Source organism: Ochotona princeps, chromosome 21 (genome assembly GCF_030435755.1).
Source record: "Ochotona princeps isolate mOchPri1 chromosome 21, mOchPri1.hap1, whole genome shotgun sequence".
NCBI classification, from domain to species: domain Eukaryota; kingdom Metazoa; phylum Chordata; class Mammalia; order Lagomorpha; family Ochotonidae; genus Ochotona; species Ochotona princeps.
In genome coordinates this window covers 40,547,465-40,571,729 of record NC_080852.1, presented here as the reverse complement: position 1 = coordinate 40,571,729, position 24,265 = coordinate 40,547,465, and the positions used below count along the sequence as shown (strand labels likewise).

Genomic DNA, 24,265 nt, shown 5'->3' with positions numbered 1-24,265 from the left:
GGTGCCTGCTCGCCTCTGCGGCTGTTGTGGCTCCCGGGGGCTGCTGCAGTGGGTGTGCTTGGGGACCCCTGCTTCCCCATTGCCTCCCTGCACGTGACTTGTTTCGTGTGTCCAGTAGGACTTCGCAGCCTGCGTATTGAGCACTCGGAGTGTGGTCAACAGCGAGTTCTTTTAGCACATCCAGTTTTAGTTTGTAGACTACCACGCCTTAACACTGTTCTTTTTGTACAAACGCACCGTGTTGCACAAACACTACTTGTTTTTCATGAGTGGAACTGCGGCTCTTCGAGTCCCGGTTCTCTGAGGCGCCCTTGGCCGGCGCGCAGATGGTCCTGTGCGATGGGTGGCCAGCTGCGGCCCTGCGGCTCGGCACCAGTGGCGGGTACACCGCGCAGGAGGTGCCAGCTTGCTTGTGCCTACGAGGAGACGTCGGACTGTGAGGACTGCATAGGATTGTTGAGTGGCCTCTGGCTGACCCTGGATGTGTTCATGTCTGTCCTTTGCTTTTGGTATTTCCAAGATCTCTTTAAGAATACTACCAGCCTTTCCCTGTGCATAACCTCTGCATGTGAAAACAGTTACTGAACTCTGTAAATACGTACATTTTGTATTTAGGTGGATGCAGTTTTTGTCTGTTTACTGCTCTTCTCAGCTTTATTCAATAAACTTGCATTTGGAGGGTTGTACTGTCCATCCTAACGGCAGGTGTGGAGATGGAAAGGGGGTGACCACGCAGATGACAGACTGTGCTGGAATGCAGTCAGCCCAGGCCTTAAAGAGCTGCGTCTGTGGGCTGGCCAAACTAGAAAGAAACTTTTCTGGTGGCCACACCACAGCATTGCCTGTGATTAGTGTGGGTGCAGCAGGGGGCACTTGGGTGGGAGCAACTGAATCACGGTTTGGCCGACTGAGTCATAAGGCAGGTGTTTCTGCTGACTGCAGAAGGGAAGTCTTTTTTTTTAAAAGATTTACTTATTGTTATTGGAGAGTCAGATACACAGAGAGGAGGAGAGACAGGAAGATCTTCCATCCGCTGATTCACTCCCCAAGCGGCCACAGTGGCCAGAGCTGCACCGATCTGAAGCCAGGAGTTTCTTCCAGATCTCCCACGTGGGTACAGGATCCCAAGGCTTTGGGCCGTCCTCGACTGCTTTCCCAGGCCACAGGCAGGGAGCTGGATGGGAAATGGGGCTGCCGGGATTAGAACTGGTGCCCATATGGGATCCCAGCACGTGCAAGGTGAGGACTTTAGCCACTAGGCAAAAATGTAAAAATACATACCAGCTGATTAGACCACAAAAACTCAGTTCATTTTTTGCTAATATGTGTTCTGTACCCCAAGTTTGTGTTTCATCTCATCGCAGCTTCCATGCTGTTCCATGTTGGGGTTCCTGTCTGTTCCCCCTGCACCCTTGCCAGCTCTGATGTGAGCTCTTCCATCCCTTGGACCACCCAGCTGTATTCTGAATTGGTGCAGTATTTAGTCGAGCAGCCCCTGGGGAGCTTTCTCACCACACTCCTACCAGGGGAGCAATGAACATGCACACTAAGCTTGATTCCCTAAGTCTCTGCTTTCAAGAATTGAGGCTTCAAATATGAGTCCCTTTTTCTCTGTTAGGTCAGTTGAGTGCAGTGGGCTTGCAGCTGCTCTAGTGTGGGTGGTTTTATGGCCAAGGCACTGCTGGTCTTCTCCCGTGGAGGGTTGAGTCATTGCTGCCTCTTGCTGGGTATGGTGGGTGATCGTGGGTTACAACTGGAGCGGGCACATCAGCCTAGCAGGTGCCACGTGCCATCCAGATTTGTTGGATGAGACCAGCGTGGGACACTGGCACGTGTGGTGGTGCAGTGGCAGGTCATGACGAGCCTTGCCGTGGAAGTCTACAGGGTCTTGTACCCAGCTGTGCCTGCTGCGCGTGCTTCCTGCTGGTTGGTAAACATGTTCCATGCAGTTTGTTCACAATGCAGCTATTCAGAGACCGTCCCTTGTCCCCAGGCAAGGAACTGCGTTGGAAGGTCATCTGACTTCATTAGCAAGTCCTGTCTACCTTGCTCTTCCTGTTTCAAAATCCCAGGACAGCTGGCTCCTGGGAAATAGATTGCACAGTGGGGATCAGGAAAGGCCAGCTTGGCCTTGGAATCATAAATGGGAGGGATGTTGGAGTTGTCACCACAGTCCCCTGGGAGTGCTGGGCCAGCTGAGGAGGCACTCTGAGGGACCTCAGCTTCCTTCTAGGGCCCAGCATGATGGCTTAATGGCTCAATTCTCACCTTGCAAGCACCAGGACCTCATGGGTGCAGCTCCGTGTCCTGGCTGCCCCACTTCCCACGCAGTTCCCTGCTTGTGGCCTGGAGAACTAGTCGAAGACAGCCCCAACACTGGGACCCTGCATGCTTGTGGGAGCTCCGAAAGCAGCTCTGGCTCCCGGCTTTGGATTAACTCAGCAATGGCTGTTGTGGCCATTTGGGGAGTGAACCAATAGATGGAAGACCTTTGTCTCTAAATCTGATCTGCCTTCCCAATAAAAACAAATCTTTAAAAAAAAAGTGGGTGGGGGGAAGCCAAAATTGAAAAAAGTTTATTGGAAGAATAGTTATAGGAGTGACAGATCTTCTATCTGCGGTTCACTCCCTGAACAGGCAGGGCTGGGCCAAGGTAAAGGCAGGAGCTGGCAGCTTCTTTCTGGTCTCCCACATGGTGCAGGGTCCCAAGGTGTTGGGCCAACCCCTACTGCTTCCCCAGGGATGTTAGCAGGGAGCTGGATGGGAAGTGGAGCAGTTGGGACTGGAACTCGTGGCCACGTTGGGTGCTGGAGTCACTGGTACCAGCTTTACGCGGCTGTGCCACATGGTGGGCTGCTGTAAGTTTTTCAAGAGCACAGGAAATGGTTTATTCTGGTATACATGGTGGGAAAGCACCTAGTACCACAGGGAGGGCAAGTGGTTTTTAAAATCAGCTTTGTGGGGCCCGGCATGGTGGCCTAGCGGCTAAAGTCCTCGCCTTGCACGCGTTGGGATCCCATATGGCTTCTCTCTGTAAGTCTGCCTTTCAAATAAAAACGAAAGAGCGAAAAAAAAAATCGTGAATGAAATTCTTAAGAGTTTCCTTAAGGCTGGGGGTTTGTCAATGGAACCACACTCACTCTAAAAGGGCTTGTCACTTTTAGTTCAACTGAGGAGAGAGGGCTGTGTAGATGTGGGGCTTGGAGCGGCCACCTGTCCTGGCTTGAGACCCAGCTGCCGGTGCTGTAGCTACACTGGTGGGCAGGGCAGGAGCCCAGGGCCCATGCTGTAACTTGCTCTGCTGAGTCTTGCTGCAAGGAGGTTCCCAAGTTTCCTGTGGCAGTTCCAGGAGGCCGCGTGTACAGGCGTGACGCCAACCAGGACACCTGTGCTCCTCCCCCTGACAGCTCTGGCCGCTAAGACTGTGTGCTGCTGTCCCCCAGTGTGCAGCCACGAAAGGGCACACGCCACGTCGGACCTCACGCCCGCCTTCCGTGCGGGGTCCTGGAGGGGTGCCCCGCAGACCCCGGCTCCAGCTCCCTACTGCCCTCCCTGCCTGGCCCACCTATCCCTGGATGCTGGGGGACAGAGGGAAGCCCAGCCAGTGTAGCCGGAAGGCTTCTGGGTGCCCGGCTTGCCTGTGAACGCCACAGGACAACCAGCCGTCGGGTGGGCCTGGTCTGCCTGCCCGCTGTGTCCCTCTTGCCCGGGGGTGGACCAGATGAGCACATCACCTAAGCCATCAAGTCCTCCTGAACTTTAGGGTCCTGGGCGCAGGTGCACGGGGTGGGGCCAGGGGTAGGGCAGGTCCCCCACCGGGACGGGCAGGCCCCGGGACGGGAGCGACGCCCACCGGGTCGGGGGTCGGGCAGGCCCCGGGGACCGGCGCATCCCTCGCCACAGCGCGGACACCGACAACGGGCAGCCCCGCGGTGCCGCACGTGACCCTCGGGGTGGAAGCGGCTCCCCCTGGTCCCGGCCGGCGCTCTCAAGGTCCACCCCGTCTCCGGCGACCTCGTCCTGACCCTCCAGGGACACCGGGCCACGTCTCCGGGCGGCGGGCCGCGCTCCCATTGGCTGCAAGTTGGGTCGTCCGGGGCCCGAGCCACCCGGGCTCGCCACGCCAGCCTGCCGGTCGGCGCTCGGCCCCGCCCAGGGGGCGGGGTCTGCGGCGGGGCGGGGTCAGGTCTGGGGGCGGGGCGGGGCCCGGGGGAGGAGCCGGGGCTGCGACCCGACTACCGGGATGGGGCGGGGCCAGGTCTGGGGCGGGGCGTGGCCCGGGGCGGAGCAAGGTCTGCGACTACCGGGATAGGGCGGGGTCCGCGGAGGGGCGGGGCCAGGCCTGGGGCGGGGCCTGCGTGATTGGCGGAGCGGAGTGGCTGGCGCCGCCGCCCGGCTCCCGCGGCCTATGGCGCAGCAGGCAGCCCGGGCCGCGCCCCGCCAATCCCGCCCCGGCCTGCGGCGCGCGTCCGGGCCGGCCGGGCCCGCGGGGCTGGGGGGCGGGGGACAATGGGCAGTTCCTGGTGCGTCACCGGGAAGTTCCTTAAAGGGGCCGCGCGCGGGGCGCGGGCTGGCGGGCGGCGGGCGGCGGCCCCGCGCTGAGATAATGCCCGCGGGGCCCGCGGCAGCATGCAGTGGCGAGCGCTCGTGCTGGGGCTGCTGCTGCTGCGGCTCGGCCTGCACGCCGCGCTCTGGCTCGTGTGCGGCCTGGGGCCCAGCCTGGGCTCGTACCCGCGCCCCCCGCGCCCCGGCGGGCCGGGCTCCGCGCCGCCCGGGCCTGCGGGCACGCCGTCGGGGCCCGCGCGCGGCGTGTGTGGCGCTGCGCCCTGGGGCCGCGGCGGGCCCGACGAGTACGAGCGGCGCTACAGCCGCGCCTTCCCGCCGCAGCTGCGGGCCCGCATGCGCGACCTGGCGCGGGGCATGTTCGTCTTCGGCTACGACAACTACATGGCGCACGCCTTCCCGCAGGACGAGCTCAACCCCATCTACTGCCGCGGCCGCGGCCCGGACCGCGGGGACCCGTGAGTGCGGGGCGGGCCCGGGGCACTGTGCGGCAAGTCGGTCAGGTGTGGACGAGGCCCGGCGACGCCCAGGCGGGGGCTCGCTCTCCGGGCCTCACCCCCGATGCCCACGCCGAGGGCTCGCTCTCCGGGCCTCACCCCCGATGCCCACGCCGAGGGCTCGCTCTCCGGGCCTCACCCCCGATGCCCACGCCGAGGGCTCGCTCTCCGGGCCTCACCCCCGATGCCCACGCCGAGGGCTCGCTCTCCGGGCCTCACCCCCGATGCCCACGCCGAGAGCTCGCTTCCTGGGCCTGACCGTTGCGCAGCTGTGGCAGGGGAGACAGTTGTGACCGCACCCCCGTGCCGCGGGCAGCGCTGCCACCTCCGCTCGTTTCTTTTTGAAGAATTCACATATGTTATCTGGGAATCAGACCGTCGGAGGGGCGAGGAGAGACAGGCCTTCCACCCGCTGGCCCCCACCCCCACCCCAGGAGGTCACAACAGCCAAGGTTGAGCCTGGCGGAAGCCAGGAGCCAGGAAGCTCTTCCAGGTCTCCCGTGTGGGTGCTGGGGCAGGCGATTCCTACCAGCTGCCTCTGCTTTCCCTGGGACCTTAGCAGGCAGCTGGATTGGAAATGGAGCAGCTGGGTCTCGAACCTGTACCCATATGGGATGCTGGTTCAGCAGACGGAGGCTCTACCTTCTGTCCCATAGCCCTCGCCCCCTTCTGCCATCAGAAGCAGCCCTGAGAACCTAGGGGCAGCTGGGGACCCCGTCTGTTTCAGGGTGGAGGTGCAGGGCTTAGTATAGGAGGTCTGTGTTCGTGTGTGGTGGGCTGGCACGCTGGGCTGCCCTGGGCCCCGGCCACTCGGCCTGCAGAGCTGGGCTTCTGCGTTCCCTGTTCCTGTAGCTGCTCTCGACAGTTGGAGGACCTGGACACGTCAGGGCTCCGCGCTCTGCTCTGAGGCTCCATATCGCTTTGCTGCTTCTCCGGGGAGCAGACTGGCAGGGGGCTGGGCTCACGGCCGCTGGTGGCCTGGGACGTTCAGGAGGCTGTGCAGGTGGTTCCCGCCCCATCCCCCGTCCTGGCTGCCGTGGGTGCAGGCGGACATGGCATCTGTAACCCAGGGCACTGTGACTGTTGCCAGCCCTGGGACGTGTGACTGTTCTCGATTTCCCAGGGGGACCTGCCACAGACTGAGCCACTCTGTCGCGTGCTGGCATGCAAGGACTTGCACCCCGTGTCCCTCCGAGCCTCCTGGGATGCAGGGAGGGCTGCCTGGTGGCCCTGGGCTGTGTGCACCTGCTGATTTCCTAGCATGTGGGTTTGAACTTGTTGGCTGCTTAGTCAACCATTTCCTGCCGCAGGCCAGCATTTCCTGTGTTTGAAGGTAGTGGTGGGAGGAGCTAGTAGTTGGTGTTCTACGTGCTGGTGGAGAACTTGAGCTCTGTAAACAAAGTCCAGTTCTGGCCCTGAAGCCTGTCCGAGCTGGGCCAGCCCCGCTGTCCTGCCTGCCTTGCGGGTGGCACAGCGGTCACGGTCGCCTTGTGCTGCTGCCCAGGAGGCATTAGGGGAGCTCCCACCTGGCTTCTCACCCAGGAGGCGGGCACCCGCGTCCTTGGGCGTTGCACCAGGAGGGCAGCAGTGGGAAGCAGAGCAGCTGGCACTGCCTGGACACAGCCCCCACCCCGCTTCATTTTCTGTCAGAAGTGTTCTATGAGTGTCGGTCTGGCTTTGCAGGGACGGCGACACTTCAGTTCTTAAAACCCTGGCTAGTGGTAGCAGTTTTGGTGGCCGCCTGGCCCCTGCATGAAGTCCCTGAGTGACAGGGAGCTGGGTGGAGCTGCTGGTGGAGAGCAAGTTGCCCCGTAGTGACCGCTGAGGCAGGCCCCCATCTTTTGCTGCCGAGGGTGCCTGTGGCAGCCTGCTCCCTGTCTGGGCACTGGGCCTTGTGGTTCAATGTTTAACCCAATGGAATGCTCACGAGTAGGCGGGGTTGAGCAAGAGTACTTCCTGTGACCTTTGACCCCTACCACCCACCTTGGGTCCTTAGCTCTCCACAGCTCCTGCTCCAGGTGGGGTGGGGCGCGGCAGTGTCTTCTGGTTTTCTAGATTGGGCTGGAAGGAGTCCCTGCTGTGCGGGTTGCCCAGCTTGTAGGGGGGAGGTATCCCCGGCTCCCACACAGCCCCATCCCTGTTGCTTGTTTACCTGTTGCACACACCCTGCACACTGCTGCCATGCCTCCAGGTGGTTAGGGTGCCTGCAGTTCAGATGAGAGCAGGTGCTGAGCTTGGCTTTCTGTGTCAGAAGAAAAAGGCCCGTGATGGGGGAGGAGCTTGTCTCCAGCCGGGTCCTGGCCTCATTTCCTTGGGGTGGGTGGTTGTGTAGGTTGTGCCTTTCTAGCACTTGCAAAGTGCCTAGAGCCAGCTTTGTGGGTAAGGTGACCTACCTCCTGTGAAACCCATCTCCTGGGGCACTGGTTCTAGTCCCGGCTGCTCCACTTCCCACCCGGCTCTGTATTGATGCACCTGGGAAGGCAGTGCATAATGGCCCAACTTCGTGGAGCTCTGCCACCCAGAGTTCCCAGCCCCTTGGCCGTGGCCGCTGCGGCCCTCCCGGCCCCTGTGTGCGGCCTGGCCGTGGCCGCTGCGGCCCTCTGGGGAGGGAGTCTGTGTGTGGACACCATTCTGTTCTGGCACTCTGTCTTTACGATGTGTGTGTGTTCAAACAGGACAAGTTGCTGAGTTTCATTTCAGTTTCTCTTCTTTTTCAGTTCAAATCTGAACATCAACGATGTGCTGGGGAACTACTCGCTGACGCTGGTGGACGCCTTGGATACACTCGCAGTGAGTGTTCTGGATCCTCAGTTCACACGGTCATGTGGGGGTAGGGACTCATGGGCCCTACCAGGGGCTCACTGGTGCCCGCAGGGAGTCCAGGGCTGTCCAGGAATAAAGGAAGGAGGCCCCCCAGCCGCTGCCAACCATGTGCATATGGTGTCTGACTTCCCACTCCAAGTGTATGTGAGCTGCTGGTGTGATGCCGGCTGCAGCCCCTCACCTTGTGGTTTCCCTTGGTGACTTGGGGGGCCCCAGAGCTTGGCTGGGGTGCAGCCACCTGGTGGCAGTGCACTTGTTCTTCGTTTGGGAGGGCGTGCGGCCTGGGGCACTGTGTGTCCAGGCAACACTGCACGCCCTGCACAAAGGTTCTCAACCTCTTTGCTGCTGGCCTGGCCTGCCCAGCAGACCTGTGCCACTTGGAACCTTGCTCTGTGCTGCTGGTCTCACTGCTGGGCTCTGTGGTTTCTGGGTGTCCTGCAGAGGAGGTCTTGGCTGCCCCACATGTGTGCTGGGTGAGTGTCAGGGGCAGGTGCTGGGGTGTAGACCACTGCCAGGCAAGGCTGCGGCGATAGAACATCTGCCCAGCGCCTCCCGTGATGTGCTTGTGGCTGCTGTGGGTGTCTGATTCACAAAGATGTGCCCAGATACATGTGGGCAGCCTGATGGGCGTGGGCGCTTGTTGGCCGTAAGAACCGCCTACAGGTCGGCTGGCAAGGCTCACCTTTGGCCTGGTGCAGCTCCGCCTTCCCAGCCAGCTGCTCTTGCCGCCTGAGTCACCTGCCCTCCTTGTACCGCCTGGACGCGGTGAAGCACAGATGTGCGTGTGTGTATAGGGTTCATGTCCGTGTTGCCCATGTCTCTGGGCTTGGTTCCCAGCAGGTGCTTTACTAGAGAAGGGCCCAGTGCCCATCCACCCAGGGAATCCTGCCTTTTCCTGGACAGGAGGGCCGCAGTGCACATGGGCGTTGGGTGGTGCTGAACAAAGTGTCCTTTGTCCCCCACACCCCCAGAGGGAGCCCTCACCATCCTCGGCCTGCCCTTTGCTTGTTGGGGCCATGACACCCGTGCCAGGTCCTGCTGGAGGCAGGTGAGCGCCGTAGTGGGCAGCTCCTCCCTGTGGTTCCTGCTGTTCCGGATCGGCTCGTGGCTGTCTTCGTGGTGGCCCCACAGGTGTTCCTGGCTCCAGCTTTGCCTTGTCTGTGGGTACCGTCATGACAGATGTGGACAGGCTGGCTGTGCCAGCATGGGAGAGCCACCCAGCCCTGACAGCTGCAGGCAACCTGTGGTGCCGTTGCTTCATCGGAGTCCAAGAAGGAGGAAGTGAGAGAGAAGAAAGGGCTGTGTCTGTTCTCTGGGTACAGCAGCATACGGCTGGGAGAGGGAGATCAGGCACCCCCAAAAGGCCTCATGTCTGCCCTGTGGCTGTCTCCCCGACTTGAGGGAGGGATGGGGTGGTGTGTGTGTGTGTGTGTGTGTGTGTATGTGAGAGAGAGAGAGAGAGAGAGAGAGAGAAAGAGATGTCATTCAGGTCCCGGGCAGTTTCAAATGCAGAGAAAGCAGCTTACTGCAGGTTGTTCAGAAAACATTAAGCCCCATTTGTACCTCAGAGGGAGGAGGGTAGCTTAGTGCGCTGGCATGCCCGCACACCCCACGAGACCCCAGGAGACCCCAGGACAGTTGGCTTGTGCGTGGGGGAAAGGTGAGGATGACCACACTTATATAGCCATGGCCCTGTTTCCTCAGAGACACTGAGCTGCTTGTTCGTGCTGTTTGTGGGTTTGAAGCGTCGCGGTTTCGAGCCATGTTCTGAGATGACTTCCTCAAAGCAGAGGGACTCGTGTTCTTGTTGCTTCTGTTTTGTGGTTCCTGGGTCCCTTGTCAGCGTGTGGGCTGTGGAGTGGGTAGGGAGGCGCCTCTGGCCGTCCTGGCAGCGACTTCCCGTGTGGCCTTCGAGAGACCAGACTCCGAGCTGGAGGAAACAGCTGCTGCCCGCTGTGTCCTGCCACAGCTGGCCGGTAGAGGGTCCTGGGCGGGTGGGAGTGGCCCCATGTGGCCCGGCTTCCTCTCCCCACCCCCAGCTGCTCTGAGGTCCCCATTCCTCTTCTGCAGATAATGGGGAACACGTCCGAGTTCCAGAAGGCAGTCAGGTTGGTCATTGACACCGTGTCCTTTGACAAAGACTCCACCGTCCAGGTCTTCGAGGCCACCATAAGGTAGAGCGGCTGGGTTGTGGGCTGGGGGCTCCTTTGCTTGAGACCGCTCGCCCCCAGTGTGTTTCTGAGGAAGGCGATTTTCCTGTCTGCCCAGCAGGGCCCCCACGGCTCCATGGGTGCAGTCTTATCCTGGCGTCCACTTCCGGCCCCCTCTGTGTTCTGGTGGCCTATCCCACACGTGTGCCCATGTGCCCCTCTGGCCTCTTTCTAGCTTTTCCACCATCAGTCAGAGAGAAGTCGGGACGTTGGTTCACAGTGCTGTGGGGCATAGAGACTCCAGAGCAGTCGGCTTGTGCGTGGGGGAAAGGTGGGGATGACCTCACCAGCTGTGCCCCACATGGGGCCTGGGATGGGGGTCCTGTCTCCCTCTTGCAGCCCCAGCGGTGGAGTTGCCCATGACTGGGTCAGCCCCCAAGTGTGGTTCCCTGAGCTGCAGGCATCCCTGAGCCCCCAGGGACAAGCAGTGTCTCCGGCGGTGCCAGCTACACTCTGCCTCCTCCTTGTGTGTCCCACCTCAGGGTCCTGGGCAGCCTCCTGTCTGCTCACAGAATCATAACAGACTCCAAGCAGCCCTTTGGGGACATGACGATCAAGGACTACGACAACGAGCTGCTGCACATGGCGCACGACCTGGCCGTGCGGCTGCTGCCTGCTTTTGAGAACACCAAGACGGGGATTCCGTACCCACGGGTAGGTGCTGGGCACCCCGTCCTGTGCTGCCTCACTTCTGGGGAAGTTCAGTGTGCTCTGGTTAACCTGCTGTGTGCCGGGTGGACGGTAGCTTTCCTGGCATCCTGCTCCGCTCTGGAACGGGTGCTGGTGTCTGTCTCTGTGCATGGTGCACAGCTCCGCGCTGTGGAGCCAGGTGGCCGCTGTTCTTGTCTGCAGCTGGGCCTGTGTGCTGGGAGGGCTCTCATGGCCTGTGCTGCCTGGCAGGCTGAATGTTGACTAAACACACGTTCCAGAACGAGGCTGCACTCCTTGGCAGGGGAGGGAATCGAGCCACCCCGGAGTCCACGTTGGCTGAGCTCCCTTAGGACTGCTCAGTGGTTCTGTGGCTCACTCTGTCTCCTGCCCCATGTCTGATGGCCTGGTACCATGGGGACTTGCTGCGGACCCTGGCGTGGTCGGGTGGCAGGGAGCTCTGGGTCCCGGGGCCTTGCAGCCCCGTGGCTCCCGGCGTTGAACCCTCATCCCTTGCACTGCAGGTGAACCTGAAGACGGGTGTTCCTCCTGACAGCAACAACGAGACGTGCACGGCGGGAGCCGGCTCTCTCCTGGTGGAATTTGGGATTCTGAGCCGACTGCTGGGGGATTCCACTTTTGAGTGGGTGGCCCGGCGTGCGGTGAAGGCCCTGTGGAGTCTCCGCAGCCACGACACAGGACTGCTAGGTGTGTGGGCCTGGGGTCGGTGGGACTGCCCTGGGGTCCTCCCTGGGCTGCAAACCCTGGAAATGCGACCCGAGAGGCTATGGAGTCTGCCACTTCCAGTGGCAAGGCAGAGTGAGAGGTACAGGAGGGAGGGAGAGAGAGAGAGAGATGTTCCGTTCCAAAATGGCCACAACGGCCAGGACTGGGCCAGGTAGGAGCCAGGAGCCTGGAGCTCTCTCAACTGGGTCTCCCATGTGGGTTCCAGAGACCAAATACTTAAGCCGTTGCCCTCAGCACCGGTGCCTAGGCTGGACTCCAATGAGAAGGCGTTGTGTTGTGGCTCCAGAGTCCGGCTGCTGGGCCTGGCTGAGGCCCCACCGACGGGGTGTTTTCAGAACCACCTCTGGGGCCAGTCTCCATGCCCAATTATGAGACCTTTCTTTCTTGTTGGGGGTTTTTGTAGGAGCCATCTGTCATTTGAAAAACCGGGTGCGTGGGGCGGGCTGGCCTCTAGGGAGGGTTTTTCCCAGCCTCCCAAGAATGGATGCTCAGCCTGTCTTCGAAAGTGGTTGTGGACGTGGGACACGTGCTGTAGGAAGTGGTTCATCCATGCCGTCATGGTTCATGCTCAGTGGTCGGCATGTGACTGGCACGGCGTGCCTGTGGTGTGGCGTGCTGAGATGTGTTTACTTCTAGTGCTAAGAGGCCGTCACAAAAGTTTTGCTGAAATTCTAAAACTTACAAGCCAATCCACCCTATTGACCAGCAGTACAAATGGAGACAAGGCTTAAATTGTCACCTACCTCCGAATAGTGGCCAGTGTCACTGAGACTACCACCCGCTTAGCTTTCTGGCCATTCTTGCATCCTGGTGTGTTTCCATGTGAAATCTGCATGGACACATGTGTGCGTCCTGTGTCACACACGTCACTCGTGCCACAAGCCCTGGGAGTGACAGTGCTGTGTCAGGGATGTGTGGACCAGAACTGCTGGGGCTCTGCCTTAGAGTCAGCACTGACCCCGTGTTGGGACCATGACGGGCCGTGCGGTGGCCGGTGGAAAGGATGCGGGTGTAGGGTCAGGCCCCTCCTGCTCTCTACCTGCGGGGTACGAGCATGCTGGAGAGTGGCAAGGGCAGCAGGCATGGCCAAGGCCTGAAGGACTTGTTTGTTTCCGCAGGCAACGTGGTGAACATCCAGACGGGCCACTGGGTGGGGAAGCAGAGCGGCCTGGGTGCTGGGCTCGACTCCTTTTATGAGTACCTGCTCAAGTCCTACATCCTCTTTGGGGAGAAAGAAGACCTGGACATGTTCACCGCTGCCTACCGCAGCATCCAGAGCTACATGCGCCGGGGGTGAGCCTACCGTGCCGGGGGTGCTGGGCACCCAGCGGGAGGCATGTTCTTCCTTGGCTGGTGCTGTGGGTCTCAGCTCCCAGACAAGAGGCCTTTTTCTAGGTGCTGGTGGCAGCTGAGTTCTCCTGAGGAGTGATTGAGCAGGTCCCCAGCATTTCTGTGGCCTCTCCTGCGGGGCCCCCAGGCTGGCCCTGACCATGGGAGGGATGACTGCTGCCAGGGAGAGTTCCTTGGATCTCCATACAGCCTAGCCTCCCCGTGGGCCATCCTGGCTGGTGGAGGGGTGTCCTGCCTCTTACTGTCTGCAGAGATGCCAGGCTTGGTTTTGGTTGCTGGCAACAGATGTCAGCTGCTTACCCTGCATTTCCTAGCCATGCATCCTGGCAGGCATTGGGGAATCCTGGAAGCCCCCTTCCCCACCAACAAGCCTGGCTTGCCATGATCATCACTCGTCTCTGTGCTGAAGTACCTGCTCTGGCGCTTCCCTAGTACCTGCTTCTGTGTTGGTTATGGGGGAAGGTGTGTGTGTGCCCGAGTTTATATCAAAGCACCTTTGGTTGCCTTTGGCTGCGTTTGTCTCTCAGTGCCCAGGCTGAACTGAACCATGGTCCCAGGGTCTTGCCTAATGCTCTCCCCACATGGTGCTGGGGCCCTGCTGGGTTAGAGTCCCTGCCACAGCCACCACCTTGCCATGTGCGTGAGCTCCTTCTATGTGCAGTGTGTCCTGGGAAGGGCCTGGAGACCCTGGTGCACTACACAGTCCAGGCCAAGAGCTGGGCTCTGCAGTGTGTGCCTCTCCTGCTGGCACCTAAGCAAGGTGCCAGGCTGCTCCTCACACCACACTGCTTGGTTTGCAGGCGGGAAGCCTGCAACGAGGGAGAGGGTGACCCGCCGCTGTACGTCAACGTGAACATGTTCAGCGGGCAGCTCATGAACACCTGGATCGACTCTCTGCAGGCCTTCTTCCCCGGGCTGCAGGTACGGGGCTGCTCGGGCTCTGGGAGGCCTGCAGTGCGGCAAGCCTCGGTCCTGGGCGGAGTGACTGCGAGCCCCGTGGCGGGGGGTGGTCCTGGGAGGCAGGTCTCCGAGCTGTGGGCCCCACTGGTTGAACTATGGAGTTGAGTCTGTCCGTGCCTGGTTGTTGTTGGTGGGCCTGGAGTAGGGGGTTCGCTCTGGGAGGTTGGTGATGTCCCCTCTGCGCCGTGGGTGGGCGTCTCAGGCTCCTGCCCTGTGCCGCTGTCCCAGGTCCTGATCGGGGACGTGGAGGACGCCATCTGCCTGCACGCCTTCTACTACGCCATCTGGAAGCGCTATGGGGCCCTCCCCGAGAGGTACAACTGGCAGCTGCAGGCCCCCGACGTGCTCTTCTACCCGCTGCGGCCGGAGCTCGTGGAGTCCACCTATCTCCTGTACCAGGTACCGCACTGGGGGCATGCCCATGTGTGAGGGCCATCCTGGTAGCGTCCACTCACGTTTGCTGGATTCTTGGTCTGTGTTCTCGTTTGTGGCTGCCATCGTTCGCGAGTCCATAGGGCAGAGATGGCCTCTGTGGACAGACGTTTTCTCTTCAGTTCTACTCATTTTCCTTTTATTCAGAGAGCAGAGTTGAATTAGTATCATCCATCCGTCGGTTCACTCCCCAAGCACCTGCAGCAGCCAGGGCTCGGCCAAGCTGAAACCCGCGTTCTAGAACCTCATCCCTGTGTACTATGTGGGAGGCAGAGACCAAGTTCTTTTTTGTTTTTAAAGGCAAGGTTGCGGAGAGACAGATCTTCCATCCACTGGTTCAGATGGCCGCAGTGGCTGGGGCTAGGCCAGGCCGGAGCCAGGAGCCAGGGGCTTCTTCCAGGTCTCCCACATGGGCGCAGGGACCCAGGCACTTGGGCCGTCCTCTGCTGCTTTCCCAGGCCATCAAAAGAGAGCAGGACTAGCTAGAGGGGAGCAGCCAGCATTGGAATTGGGGCCATATGGGATGCTGGCGCTGTGGGTGGCAGCTTTATTTGCTGTGCCACAACGCCAGCCCAGGGACCCGAGTTCATGACCTGCTGCTTCCCAGTGTGCATCAGCTGGATCAGAAGCAGAGAGTGGGACTTGAACCATCACACTCGAGGGCGGGATGCTGGTGCCAAGTACCTGCCCCTCAAATGGGTTTTTAGTCTTATTTGCAAGGACTGACTGTATTTCATCTTTACTCTGGAGGAAGGTTTTGTGCTTACTGTGTTTCAAATTCATTTGACCAGATAGCATGCTTTTGTTTTTAACTTCTGTGTCAGTGTCCTGTGTAAGTCCTTTTCTGGGGCGCTGTCCTTGCCTGTCTGCCCACACGGGAGCCAGAGAGGCTCCAGGCTGTTCTGGCGGCCAGGGTGAGAGTCTGCAGCCCCCTGGTGCAGAGGGCGCCCTGAGCGCTGGTGTCTCAGGGCTGGAGCAGAGTGGAGGCCTCCCACACCTGCGCTTGGCCCTTCCTCCCTGTGCTGTGAGTGGGATGGGGCCAGGGCTTGCTCCCCCGTGGATCTGAGTTTCTGGAGAGTTCTGAGGCAGGACAGTCACTGGAGTTACTCTCGGGCATGGGGCTGTCCAGTGGACCTTGCTTTGTGTCTGCCAGGTGGGGGTTGGTCAGGTGAGCTGTAGCAGGTGTGGTTCTGCCCTGGAGCAGAGGGCCCTTGCCTAGCTGACAGGAAGGAAACGGGTCACAGGTTTGCTGTGATGGGCTTGGCCGCTGGCGACCCTGTACGTGGTGGGGAATCGAGCCTGTGAACTGCGTGGATGAGCCAGTGCCTCGTCTCCCGCCCTGACTGGCTCATGTTCTCTGTCTCAGGCAACCAAGAACCCCTTCTACCTCCACGTGGGAATGGACATCCTGCAGAGTCTGGAAAAGCACACCAAAGTCAAGTGAGTTCCCGTGTTGCTCTGCCTGCTGCGCGTGCCTCATCCATGGCAGGTTGCCGTGGCGCTGTTGGCCGCTTGCATCGTGATGTCTGGAGACCGTGATCGTGGGCTCTGCAGGAATGCTGCTTGCCTCTGCTTGTTGGTGTGTCACTGGCATTTTATCCATATGGACACTGGGTAGGGTCCCGGCTGCTCCGCTTCCAGTCCAGCTCCTTGCTATTGTGCGTGGGGAAAGCAGCAGAAGATGGCCCAAATGCCTGAGTCCTTGCTACCCAGGAGGGAGACCCAGGTGACACTCCAGGCTCCTGGCTTTGGCCTGTGGTTGCTCCATTGTTGCTGCCATGTGGGGATGAGCTAGCAGATGAAAGATCTTTATGTCGGTTTCTGTCTCTGTTACTCTGACTTTGAGACAGAATAAATCTTGAAATGAAAACAAAGCAAGAATTTTAAACCAGACTTTATATAGTTTTCTTTAAAGTTCAGTTCTTTTAAAGGCAGAGTTAGAGGGAGCAAGATCATCTGTCTTGTTCTCTCCCCATGCCTTTGGCATGTAGAGCTGGGCCAGGCCGAAGCCAGGAGCCAGGAACGTCATCTGGGTCCTACTTGGCTGCAGGGGCCCAAGCACTAGGGCCCTCTTACTAGCAGGGAGTTTGGACTGGCACTCCTATGGGATGCTGGCATTACAGACAGCAGTTTAACTATCTGCCGCAGCATTGGCCCCTGTCCTCATAATGAATTTCTTGGCAGTTACCTTCTTGGTTTCACCACTGTTTGGGAAAAAGCCACTGCTGTCCTTCCTCTCAGCCTGCAGCCAGCCAGCCAGCTCACTTAGCAGTGAGGCCTGTGCAGCTGTGTGGTGCTGAGCGAGCCCAGCTCCTGCCTGCTGTGGCACTGGCTGGTTTGGCTGATGCCTGGCCTTGGGCAGGGCTGACTGCACACCTGCTTTGCAGATGCGGGTACGCCACACTGCACCATGTCATTGACAAGTCCAAGGAGGACCGGATGGAGAGCTTCTTTCTCAGCGAGACCTGCAAGTACCTGTACCTGGTACGTGTGCGGCGGGAGGAGCCATGTGCTGGCGTGCTGCTGCCACCCTCGCAAGGGGCAGAGAGACAGGAACCTGTGGTGGTGAAGTGAAGTGCCAGAGGAGGGGACTGTGCCCTTGGCTCTAGGCACTCCTCATGTGCATTGTCTGGGCTGAAACCTGGGCCAAGATGGTCCATACTCACCTGCCCGTGGTGCTGACCGGGAGGGCACCGTGACCTGCCCACGGTCGTGGATGGCTGGGCTGAGCTAGCATGTGCCCCTGCAGGGACTCCTGTCCAGGCATGTGTGGCCACTGTGCCCATGGCTGCTCAGACTCTGTATGCAGCTTGGTACAGGTGCCTGGGGTGGTACAGAGGCGGCAGCAGCAGGGCTGGGGTGCCCAGACAGGACAGAGGAACACCTTTGCCCAGCTTCTGGCAGCAGACTCGGGCATCTGGACTCGGGCTCTGAGAGGTACCCGGCAGTGGCTCCCACGGGCCTGTGTGAGGTGGGCTTTGGAGCTGCCGGCTGCTTCTAGAAGAACCCATGTAATCTGGGGCCACACTGTGCAGAAACCCATGGAGGAGTGTATGGCCGGGTGTGCAGGGGGAGAGAGGAAGGTATCCACAGAGTGCAGCTGCTTCCTGAGTCTGTCAGCCGCGTTGACACTGTCCCCTCAGTGTGTTACACTGCCTGTCCCCTCAGTGTGTTACACTGCCTGTCCCCTCAGTGTGTCAGCTGCCTGTCCCCTCAGTGTGTTACACTGCCTGTCCCCTCAGTGTGTTACACTGCCTGTCCCCTCAGTGTGTTACACAGCCTGTCCCCTCAGTGTGTTACGCTGCCTGTCCCCTCAGTGTGTTACGCTGCCTGTCCCCTCAGTGTGTTACGCGCCCTGTCCCCTCAGTAGTTACACTGCCTGTCCCCTCAGTGTGTTACACTGCCTGTCCCCTCAGTGTGTTACGCTGCCTGTCCCCTCAGTGTGTTACGCTGCCTGTCCCCTCAGTGTGTTACGCTGCCTGTCCCCTCAGTGTGTTACACTGCCTGTCCCCTCAGTGTGTCAGCTGCCTGTCTCCTCAGTGTGTTACACTGCCTGTCCCCTCAGTGTGTTACACTGCCTGTCCCCTCAGTGTGTTACACTGCCTGTCCCCTCAGTGTGTCAGCTGCCTGTCCCCTCAGTGTGTTACACTGCCTGTCCCCTCAGTGTGTTACACTGCCTGTCCCCTCAGTGTGTTACGCGGCCTGTCCCCTCAGTGTGTTACACTGCCTGTCCCCTCAGTGTGTTACACTGCCTGTCCCCTCAGTGTGTTACGCTGCCTGTCCCCTCAGTGTGTTACGCTGCCTGTCCCCTCAGTGTGTTACGCTGCCTGTCCCCTCAGTGTGTTACGCTGCCTGTCCCCTCAGTGTGTTACGCTGCCTGTCCCCTCAGTGTGTTACACTGCCTGTCCCCTCAGTGTGTCAGCTGCCTGTCCCCTCAGTGTGTTACACTGCCTGTCCCCTCAGTGTGTTACACTGCCTGTCCCCTCAGTGTGTTACACTGCCTGTCCCCTCAGTGTGTCAGCTGCCTGTCCCCTCAGTGTGTTACACTGCCTGTCCCCTCAGTGTGTTACACTGCCTGTCCCCTCAGTGTGTTACGCGGCCTGTCCCCTCAGTGTGTTACACTGCCTGTCCCCTCAGTGTGTTACACTGCCTGTCCCCTCAGTGTGTCAGCTGCCTGTCCCCTCAGTGTGTTACACAGCCTGTCCCCTCAGTGTGTTACACAGCCTGTCCCCTCAGTGTGTTACGCTGCCTGTCCCCTCAGTGTGTTACGCTGCCTGTCCCCTCAGTGTGTTACGCTGCCTGTCCCCTCAGTGTGTTACATGGCCTGTCCCCTCAGTGTGTTACGCTGCCTGTCCCCTCAGTGTGTTACACTGCCTGTCCCCTCAGTGTGTCAGCTGCCTGTCCCCTCAGTGTGTCAGCTGCCTGTCCCGTCAGTGTGTTACACTGCCTGTCCCCTCAGTGTGTTACACTGCCTGTCCCCTCAGTGTGTTACACTGCCTGTCCCCTCAGTGTGTTACACTGCCTGTCCCCTCAGTGTGTCAGCTGCCTGTCCCCTCAGTGTGTTACACTGCCTGTCCCCTCAGTGTGTTACGCGGCCTGTCCCCTCAGTGTGTTACGCTGCCTGTCCCCTCAGTGTGTTACGCTGCCTGTCCCCTCAGTGTGTCAGCTGCCTGTCCCCTCAGTGTGTCAGCTGCCTGTCCCCTCAGTGTGTTACGCGGCCTGTCCCTTCAGTGTGTTACGCGGCCTGTCCCCTCAGTGTGTTACGCGGCCTGTTCCCTCAGTGTGTTACACTGCCTGTCCCCTCAGTGTGTTACACTGCCTGTCCCCTCAGTGTGTCAGCTGCCTGTCCCCTCAGTGTGTTACACTGCCTGTTCCCTCAGTGTGTCAGCTGCCTGTCCCCTCAGTGTGTTACGCGCCCTGTCCCCTCAGTGTGTTACACTGCCTGTCCGCTCAGTGTGTTACAGTGCCTGTTCCCTCAGTGTGTTACACTGCCTGTCCCCTCAGTGTGTTACACTGCCTGTCCCCTCAGTGTGTCAGCTGCCTGTCCCCTCAGTGTGTCAGCTGCCTGTCCCCTCAGTGTGTTACGCGCCCTGTCCCCTCAGTGTGTTACGCGCCCTGTCCCCTCAGTGTGTTACACAGCCTGTCCCCTCAGTGTGTTACACAGCCTGTCCCCTCAGTGTGTTACGCTGCCTGTCCCCTCAGTGTGTTACGCTGCCTGTCCCCTCAGTGTGTTACGCTGCCTGTCCCCTCAGTGTGTTACACAGCCTGTCCCCTCAGTGTGTTACACTGCCTGTCCCCTCAGTGTGTTACACTGCCTGTCCCCTCAGTGTGTCAGCTGCCTGTCCCCTCAGTGTGTTACACTGCCTGTTCCCTCAGTGTGTCAGCTGCCTGTCCCCTCAGTGTGTTACAGTGCCTGTCCCCTCAGTGTGTTACACTGCCTGTCCCCTCAGTGTGTTACAGTGCCTGTTCCCTCAGTGTGTTACACTGCCTGTCCCCTCAGTGTGTTACACTGCCTGTCCCCTCAGTGTGTCAGCTGCCTGTCCCCTCAGTGTGTTACACAGCCTGTCCCCTCAGTGTGTTACACTGCCTGTCCCCTCAGTGTGTTACACAGCCTGTCCCCTCAGTGTGTTACACTGCCTGTCCCCTCAGTGTGTCAGCTGCCTGTCCCCTCAGTGTGTCAGCTGCCTGTCCCCTCAGTGTGTTACGCGCCCTGTCCCCTCAGTGTGTTACACAGCCTGTCCCCTCAGTGTGTTACACTGCCTGTCCCCTCAGTGTGTTACACAGCCTGTCCCCTCAGTGTGTTACACTGCCTGTCCCCTCGGTGTGTTACACAGCCTGTCCCCTCGGTGTGTTACACTGCCTGTTCCCTCAGTGTGTTACGCTGCCTGTCCCCTCAGTGTGTTACGCGGCCTGTCCCCTCAGTGTGTTACACTGCCTGTCCCCTCAGTGTGTCAGCTGCCTGTCCCCTCAGTGTGTTACACTGCCTGTCCCCTCAGTGTGTTACACTGCCTGTCCCCTCAGTGTGTTACGCTGCCTGTCCCCTCAGTGTGTTACACTGCCTGTTCCCTCAGTGTGTTACACTGCCTGTCCCCTCAGTGTGTCAGCTACCTGTCCCCTCAGTGTGTTACGCGGCCTGTCCCCTCAGTGTGTTACACTGCCGTGTCAGCTCTGGTCCAACAATGTAAAAATTACAGAGTGGAGCAGTTGCTCAGCTTTAGGTGTGTGCGCCTAGGTGTGGCTTGTGTTCGTCCCTGGTGGCCTGTGAAGGTCTCTGGTGGTCTGTGACAGTCGCTGGTGGCCTGTGTGACTGTGGGCTGCTAGGTGTGGCTTATGTCCATCCCTGGTGACCCGTGAAGGTCCCTGGTGGTCTGTGACAGTCCCTGGTGGCCTGTTTTGGTCCCTGGTGGATTATGTGGCCGTGTGCTGCTAGGTGAGTTCTGTCCTGAACTGTCCAGGGAGAGTTGTTTTGATTGGTGCTCCCCAGGGCTCCAGTGCTCCCTGTGGGTCTTAAATGCAGCCCCAAGGACTGATGGGGGCTCCTGGATTCAGGCAAGGCTGAGCACCTGTTCCCCACACTTGCCCCATGCTATTTTTTTGCTGGTTGCACCTGCTCTGCCTGCTTGTTCCCCCTGGTGCAGGAAGGGGCTCGGCCTCATGGGCCCTCGAGAATCAGCCCAGACTGGGTTCTGACATGAAAGCTGAGTGTTCAAGCAGGTGTTTTGGGCTCCACCGGGGTAGGGGTAGGTGTGCTGTAGTATGCACTGTAGGGTCTGCAAGTCAGGGGGCCTGGTGTCCTGCAGAAGTTGCAGGGACCCCCGTACTGGATTCTTGGCCTGAGCTTGGTATGGCTGGTGGAGGGAGGGAGGTGGGGCTGCTCTGCGGCTTGGGATCCTGATGTGGCTGCTAACCGGTTGCGTCTTTTTTCCTGGCAGCTGTTTGATGAGGAGAACCCAGTGCACCAGTCTGGAACAAGGTACATGTTCACCACAGAGGGCCACATCATGTCTGTGGACAGGCACCTGCGGGAGCTGCCCTGGAAGGAGTTCTTCCCTGAAGATGGGGACCCTGCCCAGGAGGCAGCCACGGGGCCCAGGCCCAAGGCCCAGGAGCTCAGAGTCATTAACTCCAGCGCCAACGTGAGTCATGGCTTCTGGGCCAGCCAGGTGCGAGCGCAGGTAGAAGTGGGGAGGTGATGTGGGAGAGGGATGTGGTGCCGTGGGCAGTGGGCAGCCATGGGGAGCACCCCACTGTGGCTGTGGGCCTAGAGGAAGGAGCACCCAGAGCTTCCCTTCCCTGCTGGGAGCCTCCCAGGCTGTCCTCTTCAGAAACCCACTGGCCTGCCACCCGGTTGCCCACTTGGGGTTGCAGCCGGTGGATGGGGTGGGGGGGGATCCTAGGGATGCCTGATGCGGGGTAGGGTGGGATCCACATGCAGTTGGTGTCTTTGGCTGCTCGATTCTCCTGGCAGTGAGGATGAGGGTGGGCCCTGTGTTAGGTCTCTGGTCTGTCCTTGCACGGGGCAGTGTGCCGGATGGCACCTCGACTTGCTGTTGCCTGCCTGCAGGCTGGGCCTGGGGTCTTTGTTCCCCCTTGGAGCTTTCCACCATGGATGGCCCTGGTGTACTTGACAGGCCAGCACCTGCAGTCTCCCTCGTTGCCTTGGGCCTTGGAGTGTGGGGATGTCAGTGCAGGGGCAGGTGTGCTTTCCATGCCTCTGGCCATGATGGCCATTGGGTGGAGCTCCGACAACCCAGGCGATGTGCCAGGGAAGACCCTCTGGGTGCCAACCGCGTGGATGGAGCCAACTCCGCCTCTGCTCCCAGGAACTATAGCACACGGACCCAGAGGTCTGGGGGCAGAATTGGAAGGAGTCACTGTCCAGGCTGCTAATTGGTGGCCTCGATGCAGTGAAGGGCGCAAGGACGAGGGAAAGCACAGGCCCCCACAGCCTGGGCTGGGCGCAGGTCATATTGAGGTCGAGCATGACTGGGTGGAGGCGTGATGTCTCTTAGGAATGACTCACCAGGGTCTTGGGACCCCTGGCCCCTCTGAGGGGAGGATGTGCCTCTGGTGATCTGAGGGAATTGGGATTGTGCGGGGCCTCACCAGTGGGCAGTGGGCACTGAGACCCCCAGGGGTTTGCTGGCCACCTGGTCCCGGTGAGAAGTTGAGGCTGTCCCGGTCCCCTGGTAGAGGCCAGTGTGGCCCTGCCATGCAAGCCAGCGGACTGCTTGGGCTGGTGTGTGCCCGCTCCTGCCGGACCATGGGCTAAGGTCAGTGTCTGCACCTTATCTTACAGTGCAACCGCGTGCCGGACGAGCGCAGGTACGCGCTGCCCCTGAAAAGCGTCTACATGCGGCAGATTGACCAAATGGTTGGCCTCATCTGATGACCTGCCTCCGCCTCCTGCTCACCGGCCACACGGGACCAGTCGAAGCCAGGCTCACACAGGCAGGCAGCTGCAGGGCAGACCGGCCATGGGTGCATGGGAAGTGCTGTCTGGCCCCCGGCCCGGTGTTCCCTCTCTGTTCAATAAATGCCCTGTGTTCCTCAAGGGTGCAGTGGAGATGGGGAGCAGCTCGGGCACAGGCCGTGTCCTCAGAGGCTCTCCAGCCCCTCACAGGCCTGCGCTCACCTGGGGCCCCGCTCACAGCACAGCCAGTACTGTCTAGCTGCTTTCCTGTTGGACTCTTGCCCCAGGTGGCCTGCCCTGACCTGCTGGGATGGGGGATCAGTCCCAGTCAGTCCTGGATGTCTGGAAGCTTCACGGTGTGGCAGGTTCTACAAGAGGCGAGTGGTTGTTGGCAGAGCTGTGGTCCCCGTGAGGCTGTAGTGAAGGACCTGACTGGCAGGGATGGAGCAGGCCTGAAAGCAGGTGCCTTCCTGAGGGGCAGCGCTAAGGCTGGCCAGCGTCTTATGTGCTGTCCTGGCTGCAGCTGGGGCGAGGTTGGGGCTGTGTGCCAGTCGCTGCCCACGTGCTGTGCCAGTCAGGGCAGGTGGGAGGAGGCTGTGGCACAGGTGCCTCCTGGGCCTCGGGCCTGTTTGAGTGCCTTAGGTGGGCTTTGGTGTGGGCCCCTGTGCAGTGTGACAGACTTGTTGGTGTCAAGCCCTTGGTGTAAGGGTTGTGAGTGTGTGTATGAGGGAGGAGTTAGGAATATTCTGGAAACTGCTTGGTCTTTCAGACAGGTACTGTGGGCATGGACGTGGAGGAGGAGGAGGTAGCTGTGCCAGTGCTGGAACTCCTCTCTGGTTCCTGCTCTCAGCTGGAATGGAAGGTGTTTCTGAGCCTAGGCCAAGAGTGCAGGTATCCATCGGGCACAGCTGGGCTGGGCCCCTCCGGCACCTGCAGCCTAGCGCACTGTGCTTCCGTTGGCACTGCTGATGGCCGTGGAGGGGCGCTATCTGGTACTTGTTGTGTTGAAGCCTTTCTCTTGTGAGCGTTGGTATGGGTCACAGTGATTGGCAGCGGAGCACTGTGGCATTACCCTCCTCTGACTGTAGCCCCATCTCTCCTGTGTGGAGACCTCAGACCACCTGCCGCAGTGAGAACGTCCCACACGTGTCCCTGTGCCTTCTCCAGGTGATTCAGGCGGGTTCCCAGCCTTGGAACTGTACGCTTCTTTCCCTGCTTGGGCTCCTGAGTCACAGGACTGTGCCCATGGCGCCATTATGGCTGTGGTGTGGCCAGGCTCACGGGGTGTGTTGTGTGTCCCGAGCCTCTTGGCTGGCGGGTGCCAGACTCTCAGTGCTGGGCGAGTGTCTGTCTGGGTCTGGAGCGGGTGCTGTGGAGGCTGTGGCTTCTGCAGGTGGTGGTGCCACGAGAAGTGGGCTCGCTTCCCCCCGTGATAGCCCTGAAGGGCGCTGCTGAGGAGGGGCCATCCTACAGTGTCCTGGCAGACCAGGCTTTGCCTGGGGATGCCTGCATGATCCCACTCATGGCTCAGGCTGACTGGCCAGGCGGCCTTAGGTTGTGCTGGTGGAGTCTCTGACACTGTCCGTGTGCTCAGGTGGCCCTGCTGCCGCTCCTCAGGGGCC

The 24,265-nt window shown here is 60.1% G+C and overlaps 1 protein-coding gene across 2 annotated transcripts; it reads left to right on the top strand.

Annotated features, from left to right (window-relative positions):
* The first annotated feature begins 4,555 nt into the window (after positions 1-4,555).
* On the top strand, positions 4,556-22,784 carry EDEM1 (ER degradation enhancing alpha-mannosidase like protein 1). Of its 2 annotated transcripts, none has more exons than XM_036497542.2 (12): positions 4,556-5,021; positions 7,778-7,850; positions 9,954-10,057; positions 10,576-10,747; positions 11,266-11,449; positions 12,607-12,781; positions 13,639-13,759; positions 14,027-14,197; positions 15,597-15,670; positions 16,618-16,714; positions 21,163-21,366; positions 22,530-22,784. In XM_036497542.2, the coding sequence occupies exons 1-12, from the start codon at positions 4,630-4,632 to the stop codon at positions 22,617-22,619; spliced, it is 1,857 nt and encodes a 618-aa protein (XP_036353435.2). In that variant the 5' UTR covers positions 4,556-4,629; the 3' UTR covers positions 22,620-22,784. The 2 variants fall into 2 exon arrangements, with proteins under 2 accessions (XP_036353435.2, XP_058534531.1); XM_058678548.1 differs by having other exon boundaries at positions 21,163-21,393.
* Positions 22,785-24,265: the final 1,481 nt, after the last annotated feature.